Source organism: Gymnogyps californianus, chromosome 2, assembly GCF_018139145.2.
Source record: "Gymnogyps californianus isolate 813 chromosome 2, ASM1813914v2, whole genome shotgun sequence".
Lineage (NCBI taxonomy): Eukaryota > Metazoa > Chordata > Aves > Accipitriformes > Cathartidae > Gymnogyps > Gymnogyps californianus.
This window is the reverse complement of record NC_059472.1, coordinates 35,581,668-35,603,492: the sequence shown is the minus strand read 5'-3', so window position 1 is coordinate 35,603,492 and position 21,825 is coordinate 35,581,668. Positions and strand designations below refer to the sequence as shown.

The 21,825-nt window shown below is 34.8% G+C and overlaps 1 protein-coding gene across 1 annotated transcript in view; it reads right to left on the bottom strand.

Moving 5' to 3' along the window:
- The window catches only part of TRPA1 (transient receptor potential cation channel subfamily A member 1), a 38,125-nt gene that overhangs the window by 4,230 nt on the left and 12,070 nt on the right, over positions 1 to 21,825 (bottom strand). Inside the window, 16 exon segments of the mRNA XM_050891879.1 lie at positions 1,533 to 1,601; positions 2,597 to 2,779; positions 2,909 to 3,038; positions 5,075 to 5,244; positions 5,455 to 5,544; positions 8,322 to 8,469; positions 8,938 to 9,008; positions 9,832 to 9,930; positions 11,284 to 11,343; positions 11,980 to 12,073; positions 12,967 to 13,133; positions 14,406 to 14,520; positions 15,873 to 16,037; positions 16,126 to 16,295; positions 17,593 to 17,693; positions 18,588 to 18,687. Coding sequence (XP_050747836.1) covers positions 1,533 to 1,601; positions 2,597 to 2,779; positions 2,909 to 3,038; positions 5,075 to 5,244; positions 5,455 to 5,544; positions 8,322 to 8,469; positions 8,938 to 9,008; positions 9,832 to 9,930; positions 11,284 to 11,343; positions 11,980 to 12,073; positions 12,967 to 13,133; positions 14,406 to 14,520; positions 15,873 to 16,037; positions 16,126 to 16,295; positions 17,593 to 17,693; positions 18,588 to 18,687 — 1,932 coding nt within the window.

The following is a 21,825-nucleotide window of genomic DNA, read 5'->3' as shown; positions in this document are numbered from 1 at the left end:
CTATATCCTTTTACTAGATTATGACAGAGTCAGTATAGATTAAGACACCAGTGGAATGCCTGTGAGAAAAGTTTTCCCTTGGGTAGATACAAGTATGTTATAGATGAGTGCCTTTTGAGGTGATGCTACCTTTCCAGTCATTCTCAAATTGCTACAGAAATACTGAGCGTATGTATCTAAAAGAACAGGATGTACAGTATAAGCCTATTGCAGACAACCATAATCCTGTCAAACATACAGAAGGTTACATGCTTAATAAATATTTTGTAGTACTGTCTGGAGTTGAAGGACAACATCCTTCCTGAGCATTCCTAGGCAAAGGAATACCTAAACAGGTGAACAGCATTAATTGCTACAAGAATTGCCCTTATACCTCTGCTTGAGTCGTTTGTCTCTCTAGCAAAAGAAACATCTCTTGGGAGGAAACGTTATTCTAAAAGAGAATTCTTCAAATACGCTTGAACTAAGCAAGTACAGCACACAATTTAAAGTTATGTGACTGCCAGAAGTTATTTCTGAGCTGTTCTTGTTCTTGGCTATTCTGTCTGTGCACACCTCTCTTCTTTATGCTCAGCCACTAGGTAGGCTTTGAAACTTTTTAGAAAAAGCAGAGCCAGCAGGGAACATAGGCAAAGCCACTTCCTGCATCAGTTTTATGAATGATCAGTTCCTCTTACAATACAGACTTTGAGCAGAACTTCAGGGAAGCATGTGGACAGACAGTTTCTAAGAACATGTTAGTGAGAAGTAATCTTTATGCTTTATTTGACAGGTGTATACTTTGTGTATTTCCACTCGTGAAAGTCAAGTTTGATATACAGTTCAAAAGGAAAAAAAGGTTTTGAAAACTGTATGCCAAAGTTATATTTGTTAAAATGAAAATTTTATGAAGTTCTGCTATTGCCCTAGCCCCAGTATGTAAGCTGTAAGGACTACATTTGCAAAAGCTACTTTGAAAATATCTAAGATGCACATAGTTTTCAAAAGCATATAGGTTACTAAACTCTTCTGATTTCAACAGAAATTCTGTTAGGCGTCTTTATACATCTTAAGGTAACTAAAAACATTTAGAAATGTGACGTTAAGTTCCTTAGTCATACCTGGTATTGCACAGTTATCTCCTCAGTACACAGACCAGCACGAGCCTTCAGTATACTGCAATGAATTTAGTGTCCTTTTGTTTTCTGTGTACCTTAGCCGTCTTTCCACTGCATCAATTCTCTCCTTAAAAGGCAACTCTCCAATTTCGAACATTGCATTTACTCATTTTGAGATTCTGTTGTTGGAATAACTCAGAATTCATTGAACTGACTGTTCAAAAGTTCCTTAAAAATGCATTTGCTTATACATTTCCTTGACAATGACTCACATGACTGAAAGTGAGATTCAGAATAGGATGCCCATGTTCACCCATTTGCTTTACAGAGATCCTAAGATGTTAGTTATGTTGATGATAAATCAGCTAACTATCTAAATGGTGTTCTAACAATATCTACTTCCTATAGTTGGTGTTGCTATGGTTTGCTACTTACCTGCATTGCAATCCTTTTGAGTGCAGCATATTTTTGTACTTCAGCTATGTCCCCAACAGCCAAACCAATCTACAAATACCAAGAAAGATTTCATTATCTGTTTTTTCATAGTCTGTGATTTCAATTGTATTTCTTATTCACATTTAAATCCAAAATTACCCTAAAGTTAAATTTCTTTTGTTTCACTTGAATTTGGAAACATACCGCTTTTGTGTATATTTGGAAAATCCATATCAAGAAATGTAGTAAGCTTTTTTAATGCCAACTATCTGTCTACTAGTAAGTCACTAAAGAGCTACTTCAAAGATTTGTCAAGAATAACATCCCTTCTTTTTGATTCTTCATTACTGCTGTTATGTTAAAAAACTTGTTGACCTCTTGATTGAATAGGATCATGGCAGCAATGAATAACTTAAAAAACCTGAATTGTTTGATTTGTATTGCTCGGCTCATATAAAAACCTGATTTCCTAAAAAAATTTGATGTTCCATGGAACATGGCTGAAGATGTATTACATATTTTACCCCTTTCTCACCATTACCAGGTTTTCTGATTATTTTTGTTCAGGTCAGGCTCGTTAGTTAGTTTTAACACTACTGTTGATTGCTGTTTTGTGTGCAATAAAGATCTGGGTTTTGGCTTTTTTTAAAAAAAATATTGTTAGCACTAGGTTATGATACAGCAAGGGGTTGAACAACTAAGACTATGTCTACTCTAGGAAGCATGCATTTATCAAAGTACTTCTTAAAATCTTTGTTCCCCAATTTTCTTTATCAAGACCTCATAATAATACATTGCAGCTCCAATTCAAATTCCATTACAGTTACTACCTAAAGATATACAAGATAACCCTGCAAGAGTTAACTGTGGGAAAATACTCAGAACAGTAAACTGGAGGGAAAATGAGTCCAGGGAAAGGCAACTTTTTAATATGCTACTGAAAATATCAATTTGTTAAATAATGAATGAATGTCACGAATCAGCACTAAAGTAATTCTATGTGCTAAAATTGTGTATAAACCCGTGCTTAGCCACTTTTGTATATTAATAAGTAGTTTACTTACTAGCAAGTTCATAAGAAGGATTGGAATAAGCAAGGTAAATATAATGAGAACTGTGTAACTCAGGAATGGATATGGCAATTCATTGCTTAGTAATGGATCAAGGAATGCATCATGGTAATTAATGTCTCCCAGCATCATTGCAAATGTCTTCATTACAGAAAGCAGAGGTGTGCTATATGTTTGCTGTGAAAAGAAGAAATATCAAAATCAAGAAAAAACCCAACTGATGAAATTTGTGAATAACCTCTTGAGATTCTTTATTCAAAAATAATATTTATAATGATAAAAAATTAACTGTGCCATTCAACTAACCTGTGAACCCAAAAGGACAAAGAAACTAAGTCCAAAGGCCAATATCAGGAAAAAGAAAACGACAGCAATCCGAATCAAAGTCCTCAAAATTTCCCAGAACATCACAACATAGATGCCATAGTTTTCAAATCTAGGCAATAAGTAAACAGAAAAGATATGCAAAATTAAATACTGAAGTTAGAATTCCTTACAGTTATTTATGGAAGGCAATAAGTAATCCTGATTTTCATGTGTGAGAAGAGATACTTTGCCTCTCTGAGACATTCTGAGATGGTATGATCATGTTGTACTTTCACATCCAAAAGAATGCCAGTGGTCTTATTTACAGCAAGCCTAAACTACATAATCTTATATTTTAATGCACCAAAGCAGTACTTCTTCAAGATATTATTTTTCATGGACAATTTTTACTCTCACCATAGGCACAGACAGTACCATATTGTACAACTGCTGCACTCGGAATAATAACATTAGAAAATTATCCATTTTTTTGCTGCTTTTTGAAGCAAATTAGCAAACAGAACAAAAACAACTGGCACCATGATCCATCTAGCAGCCACATGCCTGATTTAAAAAGACTTTGCTTTTTATGACACTACAAAGTATGGGAAACAAGCAAACAAAAAGAAACACATTGCTCAGGAAGAGAAGGGGAGTAGCATAATTTTAAGACACCTGTGTTTCCAACAACAGTCTGTCATCTGGCAAGCCTCTCCCATTCTTGGCTTACACAAAAACTAGATCTCAGAACATGAGTTGTCATAAAGCAGATTCAGCTACTTTTTCGCCCAAACCTGAACTTGGGAATTTATGTCCTCTGCCAGATTCAGGGACCAGATGACTGTTTTATGCTATAACAGTAGCAACTGGGAAAATCCTGTGGAGGGATTTTATGCGCAAGGCTGAAAAGATCAAGCTGGAAGCAAAGCAAACCTGATCTTCTCCTATTTATTAGCCATTTATTAGGCAAAACTCCATTGAAGTCAATGGAGCTACAGGTTGCTTTGAGAAGAGATAGCCTGAACGAGTCAGTAAAATGATGTGTAGAGTTTTACTGTATACAAATGAAAAATATTCAGGCCAGGGAAGCATTTCATCTAGCAGAAGAAGGAAGGTTGGGCAATCATGAATTTACTTTTTACTGTTTAGGTTCAACCCCCATTTTGCCCACAGCACACAGCAGACGAGAGAGGACATGTCCGTTCATTAGTCATCTAAGGTCAGGCACCTGTAGGACAAGGTTTGTCAGCAGAGGCAGTACCATGAAGATACTCTCTATGGCATTAACTCTGTTTACAAACCTTGTCCTTAAACATCCCAACTACAGTAAAATGATCCTGAAATTAATCAGCAAATGCCGTGTTTGTCTGTCTGCCAGACCTCATGGGGGTGATTAGTGCATATACACAATAAGAATCAGTAAAGCATATATGCAGTGTTATCACATACTGTCATCCTTATTTTCTGAACAGCTCCAAATCACCATTTTTTGCTGACCAGCCACACCTCATCTTTGTGCAAGGTAGTCCTGCTCAGGCACAAACTTGTTTAATTTATTAGTCTTAAGCACTAGACCCACACTATTTTTCCCTCCACCCAGCTCTCCTGCGGTCCATGACTCTTGGATACTATTGTACCAGTGACAGCATTAACATCATTAATGGCAATAAATAGACCCGATGCAAATAAAGAAATACTTTCATCCATTATAATTCTTTTACAGGACACTATGGTGTAGAAAAGTGGGGAGTGCCATTTAATCTGTGAAATGATAAAAGAATTTACCTTCTCCCAGGTATCACTTATAAAAACAGACTTCCTTTTGCCTCTTGTAATTCATATCCTCTTTTTTCTTTTTAAGTGAAACTCTATACAGTATAATGAAACACGTTTTTAAAAAGACATATGGGGTGGCTTTGCTTAACATTAAAATAAATCTTGTTGTTTCTTTAGTTGCCATAACACATGCTGTGATTCTCTACGTGAAAAACACTGAAAACTACTTTAGAGTTCATCAGGTTAAAAAATTCCTATGGTCCTAATCTGGAAACTTGTACAGCTTGAAAAAAAACAAAAATAAAAAATAGGGCTATCACACTTGATCAGTCACGGTCTAGGATACATAAAATACCTCAAAATAAGTAATTTATTGTAATTAACTTTTACCGTTGAAGATAAAGCAAGAAGTTCATCCAAGACAAGTATACAGCGATTGCTCCACATTCCCACTGCAAATGAGCTGGTGTATTAATAAATAAAGAAGACACAAAAATTATGCTTGTAGTATAAATTGTCCAGTCCAGCAGATTGGAGTAATCCAACAAATATTTCAATTTCTAGGATTTAAGAGAGACAGATACACATTTACAAGTCATGCATCATTAAAGGACTGAATTCAATACACTATTTAAATCCTCTTCTCACTTTTAATCTTGTATAAATTGGTATTTCCCTGTTAATTAGGGAAAAATCAGATTTATTTCAATATCACACAAACTGCTATGCAAACACACTGTCTGCTTAATGCTATTTCTCTATGTATTTACCTGCTGAATCAGCTGAAATATTTCTTTGCAGATTCCCAGTAAACTCATAATTAAAACTAAACACATACACACCCTTGTGAAGTATGAGTTCTGAAACAAAAATCAGAGCACAAAACAGAAATTATTATATGAACGTTTATTTCAGCTCTACCTACTACAAATACATTATATTGCCAAATTAAGAAACTCTGTTAGCTTGCTTCATAGAAACTTATTACTATCTAAATTCTGTTTTACTAATATTTATTGTGAAATCCATGTCATGCATATTGTGTTTAAGTAATTCAAACCAAGTGTGAAAGTTTGAGCATTCCTATGATAAATAGTTGCTTTGCAGCTTCCTTATTACTACTATTCAAGTTTGGGAACTGAAATTGCAGTATCTATGCCACATTTTCAGTAGGTTTTTCCACTGGACGAACATAAAGACAAATTCTGTTGTCCATAACTTCACTATCATATTGCAGTATCCGGAATGGCAATAGAAGTCTTTGGACAAATTGGAAGTCCTGGCATCCTTATGTGGCTGCTCCCTTTGATGTCTCTCTTTACAACCAATATAGGCAAAGACAACTTTGTTGTGAAAAGCCTTCTATTGGCATAGATAACAATAGTGAACTTCATCTTTAATAAATAACTTCTAGAGCTAATTCCCCACCTGAGGGGTTTGTTAACTCATAAGCAGACCACATATTCATGGCACTCACTTTTCAGTGCTGCTGCAATACACATCAGCATCTGCCCCATTGCGATGTCCCTCTTTAACCTGGGTTAAGAGTATAGCGCCATGTTCTGTAACACTGTGCTCCCTACAGAGCTGGCATTCCCCACTGCATTCCTATTACTGGGTCATTAGGACACTGTCTCCTCCAGTGCGCGACATTTCATACACACTTCTGTTGCTCTAGTCTCTAACGCAGCACCTTCATGGCTCCTGTTCAGTGCACTGCTTCCAGTGCACCAGCTGGCATCATTCCTCATTGAAGGACAGGACTCCCTCTTCCAATTATGCTTCTTCCATCCCGTCTCTGATGATTCAAGGACCTGGGTCAGTCTGAGCTATTCCTCTGTCTGCCATATGCAGCTCCTGTCATTCTCCTGTCTTCCACCAGGAAGATGAGTGAGTTAGTGGAGCATGAATTCTTCCAGTTCTGCTAGTTCTTCTGGCTTCTGAACCTTTGAGAATCCTGCATGTACTGGGCTGGCTGGGTATGTGATTCTCCAGATTTTTTTCATATATCAGGATATCCTCATGAAGCTTTATATCCCTTGAGTTTATTTTGTTTCATATTTCTACTAGCATATCCTTTTCGAGTTCCTATTTCAGTTTTATGTCTTTTCTCTCCCAAAAGAACTGTAAAATATTTTCTTGCTAAAATCCTTGGTTTTAGTGATAAAATCGCTTTTTTGAAATGGATTAGTTGAAAAGTTCTCCACACAACAAAATGTTGTCTCCATTAACACCAGTATGTTACTGTTTCAGGGCTAATGACACATGTGTCTTTTCTCAGAATATATGACTTCATGTCGTGGAGACAGAGCTCTGTGACTCTCCTGCCCTTCACATGGACACGGGAGTGTAACACTATGTATGAGTTGTACTCACAGGTTCAATAAACAGCAGAACTTGCAGTTCCTTCTCTGGAAGTCTAGTACAACGTTCAGCTTAGGGACAACACAGCCTTCTTAGAAGACAGAATACTGCTTAGTTTTAACTGCAGGAAGGAAACACTTACAAAAAGGAGATCAACCAGTCACACCAAAGTCTTTCTTTTCTAAAGCCTCATTTTCCTGTAGCGGTGGACCTGGCAAGTCTAACTTCTTCGGTTCGCTACGGTGTCCTAATTATTCCAGTTCCAGCTTCTAAAAAAAAGTTTGAGGTCTGTCTCTTAACAACTCCAAAGTATCTATGGAGGACAGGTTTATCCTGAGACAGGGTTCATCCTTGCTTGCTTTCCTTATGGCCTCAACTAAAGCATCATTTCCATCCAATGCATATCATGAACAAGATCAACATTCATAAATTACTAGAGTAGCCCCACACCTATCACAGTTGTGACTGAGAGACAAATTTTCAAAAGTCACCATGATGCATATGTACTTTGCTACCTCATCAAGTTTTTTGTTTTGAGATATCGTAATTCCAAAGTGGGGGTATATCATTCACATTTTGGCACAACACAATTTTTTCTATTTTTTTTCTTTTAAGTTCATAAACAGGGATTATAGGAAACAACCAATATACTTAAAAACCTTTCATAGAGTTTTCCATCCATATATGACTGAATTCCGCTGTTATATTTTTCACTACTGTTGTACATGAGGTACCTATATACAGACTGGCAAAAATTGTTCTGTCTTAGCCTTATAGTTTATGAGCCTAGTGACGAAATACTGGGCCTGCAAGGGAAAGTAATACATAATATGGGCAAAGAAAGACATATTTGAATACCCAAAAGCACTTTATTATTGACTACTCTTTCTATGTCAAATTTTAAATGTGCATTATCCAGTTATTTTGGTTGAAAACTAAAAGGACATAGAAAGCTAAAGAATTCACTGTTTTCTGTCTTTTCATAATTAAATACAAGTTAATCCCTTTTCTTCAACATTAAAGAAATATTCACTTCAGGGAAGAAATTGAAGTAACCATGTACCAGATGTAGAATTTTCAGAAAAGATTAAAAATAAGAAATAAGAACTGAAAATTACCTACAGAAGTTGCTGCTGAATGTTTAAAAATATACACTTCAATTCTATTCCTTAGAGTTGTTAAATCATAAATAATTCTAGAAATTATTTAAATAATCATACCTTTTTGCTATAAAAATCCTAAACATATTGTAACGAGTAAGAAAACTCAGTACCTCATATTCTAATGGTCTTGCTTCATAGATCTCTGTTCCATTCAAAGGTCTTCCTGGCTGTATGTGAGTGACCAGAAGAGTCAGTGGGATGAGACCGAGAGAATATATGCCTAAATTCATTAGATGTGCTCGAAACCCATAGGCCATCCTTGAAAGTGAGAACGTTAAAGTTACAACACTTTACAAATTTAGAAGAGCATGCATTCATATGTAACAACCACCAATGTTTTCAAGATGAGGAAATAAACATTTCTTAAAACATCCTTTTGTGATGAATGTGTTCATCGAGCTTTATGTGGACAAAAGTGTATCAGCCATTCTGAAATACTGTTCCTTTTCAACTCAGCAATCCTATTATATATTTTTGCAGTAAAGCGGAAACAAAGATAGTGGTTGTCTTTGCTGTAAATATCAAAGAATCATTACTAAATGCTAAGCTACATTTTATATGATAATCATCAGCGTATTCTAAATACGCCTATGAGAGATTATATGGAAAAGACATTTGCTTCAGTCAACACTATAAATATGTACATCTCAGTAAACAACTCTCAGGCACAATAGCCTTCATCCTCACATGCAATATTATATTTTATGTACATTAAAATACACCTACCATTTCATAAGCAAATATTCTTTACACACGGGATGACTGAGTAGCTCCATGCGATTGTGGCGTACCATGGCCTACAAAACAAGAAAGCAGAAGGATCAAACTTATCTCATCTAGCTAAGTAAAGTGCTTACAAAACTGGCTAGGCCGCCTTCTTTACTTGAATATTAGCCTAACGAAAAGCAAAATGTCTGTAAGATATTGCTAAGTTCTTTTGTTTATGCAGTCTGGCCCAAAGCTATTACTATCTTGCCTTCTCTGCCTACTGAGGCATCCAGCTTCTCTCCTGCTGCTCTGTTAGTCTATTTCAAGCTTTAAACAATTGTACAGACTATTGCTTTTCTAGTCACATTTAATGAGAGAATACTTATTTATTTATTATTAGACAGTATACCAAGTCTAATTGCCAACAGGAAGCCCAAAAAGTAATCAAATTAAGCCAGAAGGTTTGTTCTGTAAACATTTTCTGACAAAGAATGAGAGAACAGACTGGCAACGTGAAAGAACAGCAAAATTTGTTTTAGGCACAGAAAGTATTTTGCAATTAGCATATGAAAAAATCAGTTTTGTCAGGTTTTTCAATGCCCTACATTCCAGTGCATGGTTACTACAATGACTGGAGTATGGTTTTTTCATGTCTTACCTGCATGTACAGCGTGTTCTCTTGAAACATTCATAGTTGTTTAAATAAACTAAGAATTTTTATCTAAACCTAAAAGAAATGTTATTTATTACTTAGACTATAAGAACTTTTGTCCAGACTTCATTCCAATATACTTTAAATATACAGAGTTATGGGCTTTGGAGAAGAAATATTATGATAAAAAATTGAAACCTCTTGATTTTATCTAAAGCAAGACAGCATGGAATGATGTCAGAGTAAAATAAAGAACTTACATTTAAAGTGGTAAGTGGTTCATAGAAAATGTCTTCACCATCCTTTAGTTTCTTGTTAAGTGTCAGGGGACACTGAAGATATCTGAAGTTATATTCAATCTGAGTAATAAACATACACCAGCGTTTAAATATGATGAAACTGAAAATCTAAGACTGAGATAATGTGCTTAATTTAAAAAAGGTTATCCTCCAGAGAAAAAAAAGGCATATTGTGTCAAAGTAATTAGAACACTGATGTGTACTGATTGTTATTCTGCCAGTGAACACATGCCATCAAGATACACATCTGTGACTGTAAGATGATTAAACAAACAGACATTTTGAGTTGTAAAATAAAAAGTACACATTTCTTCTTAAAATATTACAGTTTAAAAAGGTCATTCTCATAACTGTAATTTGTTTTAATGTTGACTTTGAAGAAAAGCTTGTATTTAAAAGTTATATGGCTTTCATAACACACTATAAAGAAAATGTACAGTAGCAGAAAATTTGCAAGTTTTCTGTTAATGATGTAGACACAATCCAATATAATAATTGATAAGGTGGTTTTCAATATGGTTTCAAAGGTAACATAACTGTAGAACATTCATGCCTCCTTAGCATTGTGAAAGCAATCTACTGCTTAAGATTTTGGACAAGAATTTACAAGGAAGAAACACGTTGGACTCTGAATTATTGATGACAATTGTACTACTTATGATAGGCATGCTTTTGATATGCATAGATACGTCTTCTATCACTGTTATTTTGAAATATCCGTAACCTCTGATACCCAGCTTGATTGCAACAATTAACACAGCAAAGATAAAGTCTATAGATTGCTCAAGTTTAATGTTATACTTGTTAAAATGCATAAGCATGAAGATTACAGAAACTGAACTTCAAAGCCGTTTACAGCCCAAAGGATAAAATCAGTCATCTGTGTTTTCTGTTAAGATCTGATATTAACCTACAAATGTATCTTATCCATATGAACTTGATATATACATTAAAGGATATATATTGTGTACTTCCCAAACTTTCAAGTAAAAAATGTGTTCTTTTCAGTGTCACAGAGGCAATAAAAAGAATTAAATCAGTGGCTTTTCTGAGAAAAAAAGAGACTAATTGCTAGTATCCTAATACTGAGGAGTTTTTTGCCAAATACATATTAAAAGCACAGATTCAAATACAGTTATTGTTCAATAACTACTGAACTATTCATAAATCAAGTTAAAATATTGGCTGATTTCAATTTACCAACTATAGAACTATAATTGCAACTATTGAAAATTTTTAAGAGGTATTAGAATTTAGTCCAGTACTAGTAGCTAAAAGCCAAGCTGATGATTTTCTAACTTTATTATTATTCAAATAATGTACCGCTGCTAACATATAGCCAGGCATATTGTGACTTATTCCATCCTAAGACCATAAAATGTACTGTCTTCATAAATTTTTTCATCCACTTACATAGAAGTCTCGACTTGTCTTTTCCTCTGAAGACTCAATTATGCAGTTGTCCAAAACCAGCTTTGCAGATGAACAGAAAAGTGAATTAAGGTGATATAGATAACGTTCACCAGAAAGAATATGAAGAAAATGACCTTCAAATACAGCAGTCATCTAATGGCAGTGATGATTCAGTCAGATTTTATGGTGTATGTTTTGAAGACATAAAACTCCAGTTTACATGTAGGAGTTAAATAACGAAACTATGCAGTTTACAAGGCTACATGCCAGATTACAAGTATAAAATGTGAAGTGTTTATGAATATATACATACCAAGTCACTTGCTATTTTAATAAAAAGCATTTCTGTAGCGTCATTTAACAGTTAGCTCAGAAGGCGAAAATATCTCAAACGGTTTTGAACCCAATTCTCTTCTGACTTACATCACTTTTATGCTCCTTTTTATACTACTTTTATACTCTTATAACTCCATTGACCTCAGGAAGCTATGAACTTTTTCTAATACTAAAGAAATTAAACTGGCCAAACTGATAATATCACTAAAATACAATTAAATCAATTTGTGAATTTATATTGTTTCTATTTTATAATAATACGTATTAGTGAGGACAGCATTAGAAAAACAATGGCAAATGATGCAATGTAACTAAGGTTTTTTTGTGCAGTCATTTCTTTAATATGTGCAGAAAACTCACTTTAAATGAATCAGGAAGATACTCAACCATTTCCAGCAAAGGACACTTATTTGCACTAGAATAGTGAGAGAATGTCACAACAGCTTCTTCCCATCTGCAAAAATGAGTTAAGATAATGGAAAATTAATTATTTGCTGCTTTTTTAAATTAACTAATTTTAGATTATTTGAGTTTTATTTAAGATATTATCTTGCAAATCACAATACTGAAGAAGTTTACATACCATTAATTGGAAAATCAGCTGTTTGGGGAGTAATTGAGTAACATTCTGGATGCTTCTCTAAGAATGATTCATGTTTAATTCTGTTATCAGTTAAACAGAAATGCTTCAACTATGCTAAGACCTTCTAAAAAATATGAAACTTGAACTAAAGCTGGAATCTTGAATTACAAGATTAGGTGAGTAATAATAAATACAGTGAAATACTGGCAGTGTTCCTGCAAATCTTACCAAGAGATGTGATCATTAGGCAATGGTGCAACACTTTTACTCCTGAAGTGGGGCTTCACTATATTGTAATATAAAATATTCTAAACTGCAGTTAAACTGCCACATTTTTAAATATTTGCAACATTTAAAACAACAATTTTAAATTAAATCTCTTGAATGGTACCAGTTGTACTCACATTTTGATTAAAATTCTGTAGGTATTGAAGCATTATGTGAAAGGCCAAAATTATGTATATAAGAAGAGGGAAGACATGGGAAGGGTCACTTATGTCTAATGGCTTCTACGTGTTTTTTTAAACAGAATCTGAATACTCAATCTAGTATAGAAAACAACATGCCACATATCTGATGTCCATTACAATTATGCCACTTTTTATTTGCTCTCACTAGAACACAATATTATCTCTGGAATTTTAAAATATGTACTCAGTCTTACTTATTAAACTATGGGTTTTCAGAACCTAATCTCAGTTAAAAAAAAAAAAACCAAAACACAATGGAAAATAAATTCAAAAAGCATTTTCTGTGTACCTTACCTTTTGTGCAAAATGACAGCAGACACTACATCTTTTCTCCTATTGTGTATTGCTTCATGGAAAAAAGAAGCTACTGCTTTGTTGAATAGAATTTTCGCACCATAGTCAAGAAGTAACCTTACTGCTTTTGCATGTCCTTCTCTTGCAGCCAGGTGCAAAGCTGTGTTCTGTGCAGAAAAGTAGTGCAGCAATGCATCCATGAGAATCATTTTAAAAAAATACATATTTCAGTCCTTTCCCACATTGAAAAGCCACATGCTATTCTCAGTTGCAAGTCCTGAATACTTTTACTAGCAACATTAAAAAGTAGAATATTGTCACAGAGATTCTGATAGAGATTATAGACAAGTTCTTTATTCTACGTCTACAGCTACAGTAGTACTAAATCTGAAGAGGAAACTGAGCTGTAGGTAAGAAAAGCCAATTCATTAATATCTTTTAGTTTTGCAACTAACAAACTGCAAGTCTCAAATAGGTAAAAATGATGGTATCTACAGATACAGAACACCTGCACTTGATAATCAGGAAGAGAAGCATCCAATTATATCCAGATGTGCTCATACAAACAAATCTGCAAGAAAATCTGCAGGCACAGTTTTATAAGAGGAACACTTTTTTCTCTGGTATTTTCATAAAAGTAAGGCAATGAGTGGTTTAGGAATCAAGTCACACTGAAACAGGCTTTTGAAAGCCTTCCCAACTCACCCAGATTTTTCTGAGGGAAACGAAGAACTAAGCATTGGCTTCCCATTAATTTCTATGCAAGATTTGTTCCTAATCTAAAAATTCTAAATGTTTTCAGCACCAGTTCTCAGAGAAATTAGCAACACCTTCTGTGTTGGAAACTGAATAGTTCTTTAAAATGACTACTCTGTGTTTTCTGATGGGGAACTGTTAGGCAGGTTCATACAAGAGATCTCCAATCCAGGAAATGGATTCTGTCTTGACCCAACAGATACTGCATTTGTCCAAACTTCAGAGCAAGACAGGAGCTCTATCTGTTGGACATTGCTGTGCAGAACAGATGGATTTCAAACAATATGTTAATGAGCTGTAGTTGATATTACATTTTTTTAAATCTGTATAAGGTCTTTAAATTTAAATTACCAATGTTTGTACTACATTGTTAAAATACTCTTGCATTGTAAAGGGGGCAAGAAGGACATGTCTAACATACTCAGTATTTTACGTTTTCTATTAGGCTATTTGCATTTTTTTTTGTCTCCCACATATAAGAATTGGATAACAATTTAAGCCATCATATATTTATCTAAGCAATAAACTTTAACAGTGGTGAAATAGAAAGACTTTAAATCTGCCACAGGAAATGAAATATTGCACATGTAATGCACAGTGGAAAACTACTAATAGCATACCATCGACGTTTGGTCTAGGAGTAATAGCAGACAAGAAACAAATAATGCTATGTGAACACATACCCCTTCTTCATCCACTCTGTCAGTACACTTCACATTAGTATCCAAAATGATCTGCATTGTGCGAGTGTATCCTCCGAAGGCAGCATGGTGCAGGGCTGTCCAGCCTTTATAATCACTTACATGTAGCAGTATAAAATTAGTAATTATAAATGGAAAACTTTTTATAAATTTAAAGTAAATGTAAATGCCTCTTGCTTTGACTCGAACTTCTTTTCTTTGGCATGACTACTGCAGAGATGTCCATGCCTTCTGTCAGCTATTATGTGATTATCAATGCATCATTCGGAAGTAAAAGGTTCAACTCAATAATAGTATTTGGGTCTCCCTCTCTCTTTTCTTCTCTCTCTCAGTTTCTGTATATATCTGGATTGCACGCATTTTCTTATATGTCCCTTGAAAATGACACAAATGCTTGCAATATTCTGTTACTAATACTTGGCAACAGACATGGCATAGATCATGGCCATATTACAGAATTTTGCATTTAAAGGTAGTGAATATACAAAACATTATAAGCACACAAATCTATTCCTATTAATATTACTTCATCTTAGTATAATGAAACTCATTAAGCCTTTTATCACACAGAACCTACCAGGACATTTCTTTAAAAAATGCCAGATTTAAATCTAATTTAAGCCTAAATACACACACACATACATGTGTACACATAGATATACATACATACATATATATACTTATATATATGCATATTATCACCTCTATCCTTGCTAGGTCTACTAGTCCAGCTAAGGACACTGGAAATAAAGGGTTTGACAGTAGTCCAGTTAGTGCGTCCTCCGCAGTCACAAATAATGAACGTATGACAGGTCTGTTTGCTAAAGGATCTCCTCAGAACGCTTAGGCCCCTAGCTCCAAGGTGTGGCTGCAGTGGACTCAGAAGCACAGGACTTGAAAGTTAAAGCTCTAGACTGTACCTTGGAAACAGGACTCTCAACTTTTGGTAGCTTTGGCTCCTGGCTTTACAGGTGTGAGCCTGGAAGCTTTTGTGCAGCTGCCAATGATCTCAGGATCTTTGACCTGAAATCAGGACTTAAGAGTGCAAGGCAAGCTGCCTGTGAACCACCAATCCTAAGAACCCCTACTCAAGCCTGTAAATGAAGCTGACGTGATTATAGTATTTCCAAAACACTATTTCTTCCATCAAAAAGTTCAATATTCTTCTCTCAGTTGGATTTAGAGAAACCTCAGTTTCCCCAGCATTAGAAGCCTTGCTTTACAGCTAGCCATGATTCTATGTGTCAGGCTGAAGCAAGGCACAATCAGCTTAGTGTTACAAATATTTTACAAATATGCTTTTATATTGTATATTTATATTTGTATATTTTAATATATTAAATATTTTCATATATTGTATTTATATTGCATTAACTTCCCAGCACATGGACATAAAATGTAGGGTGATAGTTCTTTTTTGCCTTAATGAATGGAAATCTGTATACTTACCAGAGAAAAAGGGCCCCTCTCTTCAGAAGAAACTGAACTACCTTCTCATGACCATTCTGGGCTGCCAAATGAAGGGGAGTCATTCCCTTCTTATCACCTTCATTCAAAAGTCTTGTGTCTTTCATATCTCTTATAAGTCGTTGACATGTATTGATGCGCCCATAGCTTTGACAGATAAACATAGAAATTAATGTCAAAAAAATACAGATGGAAAAAATGGCATTGATTCCATTGCCTAGACTGCGCTACTAACCTGGCAGCAAAGTGTAATGGTGACTTCTTGTCCCTGCTCTTAGAGTAGATGGAAACGTTGAGGCTGAGTAAATTATTTACAGAGAGGGCCACACCTTGTCTGCATGCATAATGCAATGGAGTGCATCCTTCATTGTCTTCATCCACTACAAGATTTTTAATATGTTCCATCTGTTACCCCCCAAAAAAACCCCAGAAGTACAGAATTACATTTATATCACTAATGCTCCACAGCTTCTAATAGCTTGTAACAATAGCATTAATACTTTAAAGCAGTATAAATAAATAAATAAATAAAAACAAGAAACAAACTTTAGGAAAAGTAAATTTAGCAACAATGAGCATTTAATGTCCGCTGATTTGTGGGTCACCATTTTTTCAACTACTCTTTGAAGAACACAGAAGTTTGCCGCTCTGCACCCTTACTGCAATCCATCCACAGTATAATACAGGAGATTCTTCTTTGCTGCCATTCAACCATAATACTCATTGCTGTCAGCAGAAGGCTTGTACAGAACGTAAGGGTAGTCTATAGTCTGTATTCAGTAGCAAAACTTCTGGCTGTCAAGAACCATCAGTTCACTGGTTTACAGTGTAATTTTATTTCCCCCATTTCTCTTGCTTATCTTCATTTCCCTGTTTTTCCTCCATACCTTGTCTAACACTATCCTATGTATAGGTTTCCTTAAAGCAACTAGAAATCTCCTCCCCCAGTCTGCTCCACTCTTTTGTCTGAATTATTAGTATGGTCGATAATTAGAAAGTCAATGCAGACAACTGAGAGTTATCACTCTGGTTTAAAACTAATTCTCTACATCTGCTGAAAAGGGAGGTTAAATCCATTCTGCATTGCTAATCAAAGTTGTTTACAGATTTCAGCAGATGTTGTAAGATCAGTTATACTTGTTTCACATTTAAAAGATTGTTTTTGGAGCTCTGGAGGCTAGCAAATTTAACTCTTTCAAGCAAGCTTGGGCTCTAGCAATATGAGTGCTTCACCTCAGTATAGCCAAATACAAATCCATGTTTGAAATCCTTTTTAAAACTAAATCTAAGACTTCATTACAGTCCAGTCCACAGAAAGCTCCTGCAGAATATGCTGTAAGCTATTTAAGTCCTAGAGCTTGACTGAATATGAGCACATCCCCTAGCTTTACTGCATGCAAGCTGGGAAAATAGAAGTGAAAAGTTCTATATTTTATTGCCTACCTCTTGAGCTATTCAATCCCCCAACAGCAAAATAATTTATGGGATTATGTTATTCCTTTGCCTGGCAATAAGAAAACTGTATTATTGGCTTTGAAATGTTTTCATGAGAGATATGTACCTCTTCAAACTATTTTCTGTGACACTGGGCAACTTAACAAGTACCACAAACTTTTACAAACATTCCAAAATAAAATGGTAGTTACTTCTTTAAATTTTCTATTAAGGGTAACAGAAAGACATAAATCAATGCCTACTGTACCTGCAGAAATTTCTCATTCAGATGCTGTAATCCTCCAGGCTGCAATACCGTCAAATGCAAGAAATTCCGACCAAGATGATCTTTTAATGATACATTTGCTCCTAGATAAATATGGAAATAAATACCAGCAACTTCAAAACTGCTGGCCCCTGGCACTAATTGATTATGTTTAAGACAAAGGAACAAATGTTGAATAAATCTGTTTATAAATCTATAAAATAACAAATACTATTTCAAGTCAACGTTATATAATTTTAATTTAAAAAAAAACCCTACTGACACTCACATTTCATCATTATCTCATGAGTATATGCATTTTGTATTTCACTGCAGCACTAAGATTTCTGTGGGGGCCTTATATTCAGAGATACTGAGCACCCGCAAATCAAGACGTAATTTAAAGATGCAGATGATCACCTCTTCTAATCTTTTAAAGTTGTAATCTTGTTACAGCTTCAAAACTTACTACAGGGCTTATTAACAAAATCAGTTATATTACTATTAACAAAAGGAAATACAGTAACAATAATTAGCTCGCACCAAGAGTGTAGCAATTCAAAGATATAGCTCAAACATTTTCAAAGTGACTGTGATTACATAAAATCACAAGTAACGCTTGAAATATGGGCTTTAACATTTAAAGATTGATTGCTGGTACAAAACATGGCTCTGTATAAGTGGTGTATTTGTTCCACAGTTCTGCTTACTTTGTGAACTGCTAAGGAATGCAGTGCCACCTCTACCTTGAGAAGCATGACACATGGCATACACATTTTTCTACAGCCTGTTCACTCTGTATTAAAAAGGGTGAGATCATCACACTAATTCTTCCTGTATCTCAGGGGATACCAGCACTGTGCAGCTGTTTAGCTCAGCTGCTCCTGGATTGTATGCTGAAGTACTGAACTGAAATTGAGAGGAAAGTTAGATGCAGAGTTTCACATGTATGAACCCTGCTCAAAGGAAGCATATCATATGTGTATATTCCTTTTTACCTTTTGAGAGCAGTAAATTCACAATTTTCCATGATGCACAGGAAGTGGCCAACAGAAGCGGTGATCGACCTTCTATGTCAACACTATCAATATTAGCCCCCTGCAATACAGAATTTCAAGTTTATCATGAATAATGAATACATAAAATTTTAAAATGGTGCTGCCCTTTATATGCATAGCAGAATTACAGGCATTCTTAGTAACTCCACATGCTCCACATATGTAAATTCAATAGACACATTATACCTCTATATAAAACTACTATGTTTTCAAACTATCAGCCACAGCCCAGTCATCCACACATATACATTTAGATGCCTAAATAGAAGTGGCCTATACTTCAGGTATACTGAACTCATAACTCATGATCTTTTGTTAGGGTACCTTTCCATGCATTTAAATACTCAAAATATATAACTCTAACTTGAAAATACTGGGATTGAAGCTCTGAAAAAAACAAAAAATTGCAGCCCTTTTGAATGATGTGGTCTTACCTATCAAACAATTACCAGAACAAGACCCTTCTGAACCTCTACGCTATATGAATACTGTTCAAGAAGTAATGCATCCAGAGATTAGTATAGTTCTATCTGTATAGCTTGGTCTATCTTCATTTTCTATTCTTCATCATAAGCTCCATGAGCCAAGTTAATTTTGACTCCAAAGTAGCTGTATCAACAGCGGACACATTTTTATTCTCCAAACTCAAGGTTTTTGATATGACCTTTCTCCTTAGGGGAAGCACAAGGACTGGAATGAGGTATTCTGGCAAGAGCCCAGTTTTGCTGTTTTGTCTATTTTTGCACAAGATGCATATTGTCAGGATAGTATGGTCACTATGGTCACAGTATCACTATGACCTTATCAGCAAAATACTATGAGCATAAACATATCCATCTAAAAATTCCTGCCAACAAGGGAGTATGAAGATACAAGTAAATGAACCAATGAGATGTACGTCTATTTTATGACAGTTTAGATATAATTTTTCTTCATATTGAGTTGCAAGTCAAACTGGATGAGTGAACAAAGTACACAAAAAAATCTATTTTATTTCAGATAATATCCAAAGATCATTGAAAAAAAAAATCAATGGGAGTTTTTCCATTAACTTGAATCATCTTTGGGTCCAGTCCTAATTCGAGAGAGAATTAATCATAATCATGAGCAATATTTACTTTCTAGGATGGTAAAACCTTTGATGTAGTAATAAGAAACATTTAATAAATGTACAATGATTACTTTACCACAGAGAACAGGAAGCTTCAACGTATGTTGATGAAATGTTTGAGTAACACATGCAGAACCCTTTCCCCAGTTACCTTTCTACAAGGTCAGACAATCTCTTAAAAATGTTCTTATTCATCAAAGAAACAGAGACCTTTTTTATCCAAGTGGCTCATTCATTTCAGTGAATACAGGGCAGCAATTTCCAGTTAATAATGCAATCTTTAGTCTCCTTCCCTCCAGCTAACATCATTGTTCAGCCTTCAGCAAAATGAATTCAGCAGCATTCATCATTATTTATCACAATAAGGAGTAACTTATATATCGCCACATATATTTGCCACATTTACCATACAGCTGAATTAAGAGTTTGTAAATTTAGTTTCTGAACTCCTTTTCCTTTTGCATTTATACATTAATATATATGAATTAAGCAGATATTAATATAAAAAATAAATATTATGCAATTTTTGTAAATATTAATTAGTATTTATACCAATTTAATCTTTCATTTTTCTTTTAGTGAAGACAAAAGAAGCAAAAAGGGAAAAAGGAATTCCAAAAAAAAGAAGCAAGAAAATGCGTAAAATTACTGCTTATTTATTTTGAATAAGCACATTTCAATAAAATTAATGAGTTAAAGTCAGGAAGCACCAGACACCTCAATACTAAATTGTCCAGTACACAAGAAAAAAAACCACTAAAAGATGCAGGGAAATTGCTAAGATACTAGATAAATCATGAGAACTTTCTGATTTTCATGTCTTTATTCTTCTTTATAGTTGTGTACATAACTTACAAATACAATCATGCCATTTGCATGCACAAACCAGATACTGTGCATCTAATTGTCAAATGTGACAATGGCCACTTTGACATTATTGTTAAAGTCATAGTGCTTAAAATGCTTAATTTGCAAACGAATTTGTAGGTAGTATTTCTTCAAAGCTATAAAGTTTTGTAATGTTTGGAAGTTGGGAATATTGATCTAGGTTTCTGTCTCTTCCCTTTTTTTAAGGCTTCAGTTAGCCTTCAGTTATGGCAAACCTTAGCTGTACATCTCACCAACAAAAGAGCATGTACTCATTGCCATGTTATGTTGAGACCAAATGCAAAATAATGAAAAGCTTTGCAAGAAGTATCTGTAGAGTTTGATTCTCTGGTTTTTGTGTAGCACATTGACCTACAACTTACAAAAAAATAGGTGTAATTTAAACGTAAATAGCATACATAGTGTGCCCGGACAATTCTGCTTAGCATAGGCAATCTCACCTTTTCTATCTAGAAGTAACACTATATCTGTTTACAATGGCTTTTATTTTCAGACACAAAAAGTACCAAATATAAGATAAAGTAATCATTGTTAAGTTAATGTGCATGAAATGTGGATATTTAATGTATAAAATAAATAAATGTTGTTCTTTATTAAAACAAGAAAGCTATTCTGAACTGGAATTTGCTATTCCTTTTGAGCAGTAACATTGCTCCACCTCTTTTTTCACCCTTGCGTACACCACAGCATAGGCGATACCTAGTGATCTTGCCAGGAGTCCAAGAGAGCAGGCAGCACAGGTTGTATGTGCCGCATCCCACTAACCCCAACTGGCATATTTTGATCCATTCCCAGACAGGGCAAATGAAAACAGTCCTAAAGCTTCAAAACTGACATACTTTGTATGGAAAGCCAAACAAACTCTCAGCATAGATTCTATGGAAGAGGCCAAAATAGTCAAAATGGCACTCAAGGAATAAAAGTTTGTTCTTAGCAAATGCAGTGGTAAAGATATTCCCTCTAATATTTTGTGCACACAAGCCTCCACATGCAAAAAATTGTGCTTGTTTTTCTCAGCTAATAACTTCTGTAGGTAGGTTGTTTTGTCAGAAAAGTTTAAGCAGTTAAACCTCACCATTTCACATGTGAATTAAAAATAAGCACTACATCTAGTTCTGACTAAATCCAATCCCTACAAAAGTTTCTGAGAAAAGCAAAACTGTATGTAGAAGAGAATTT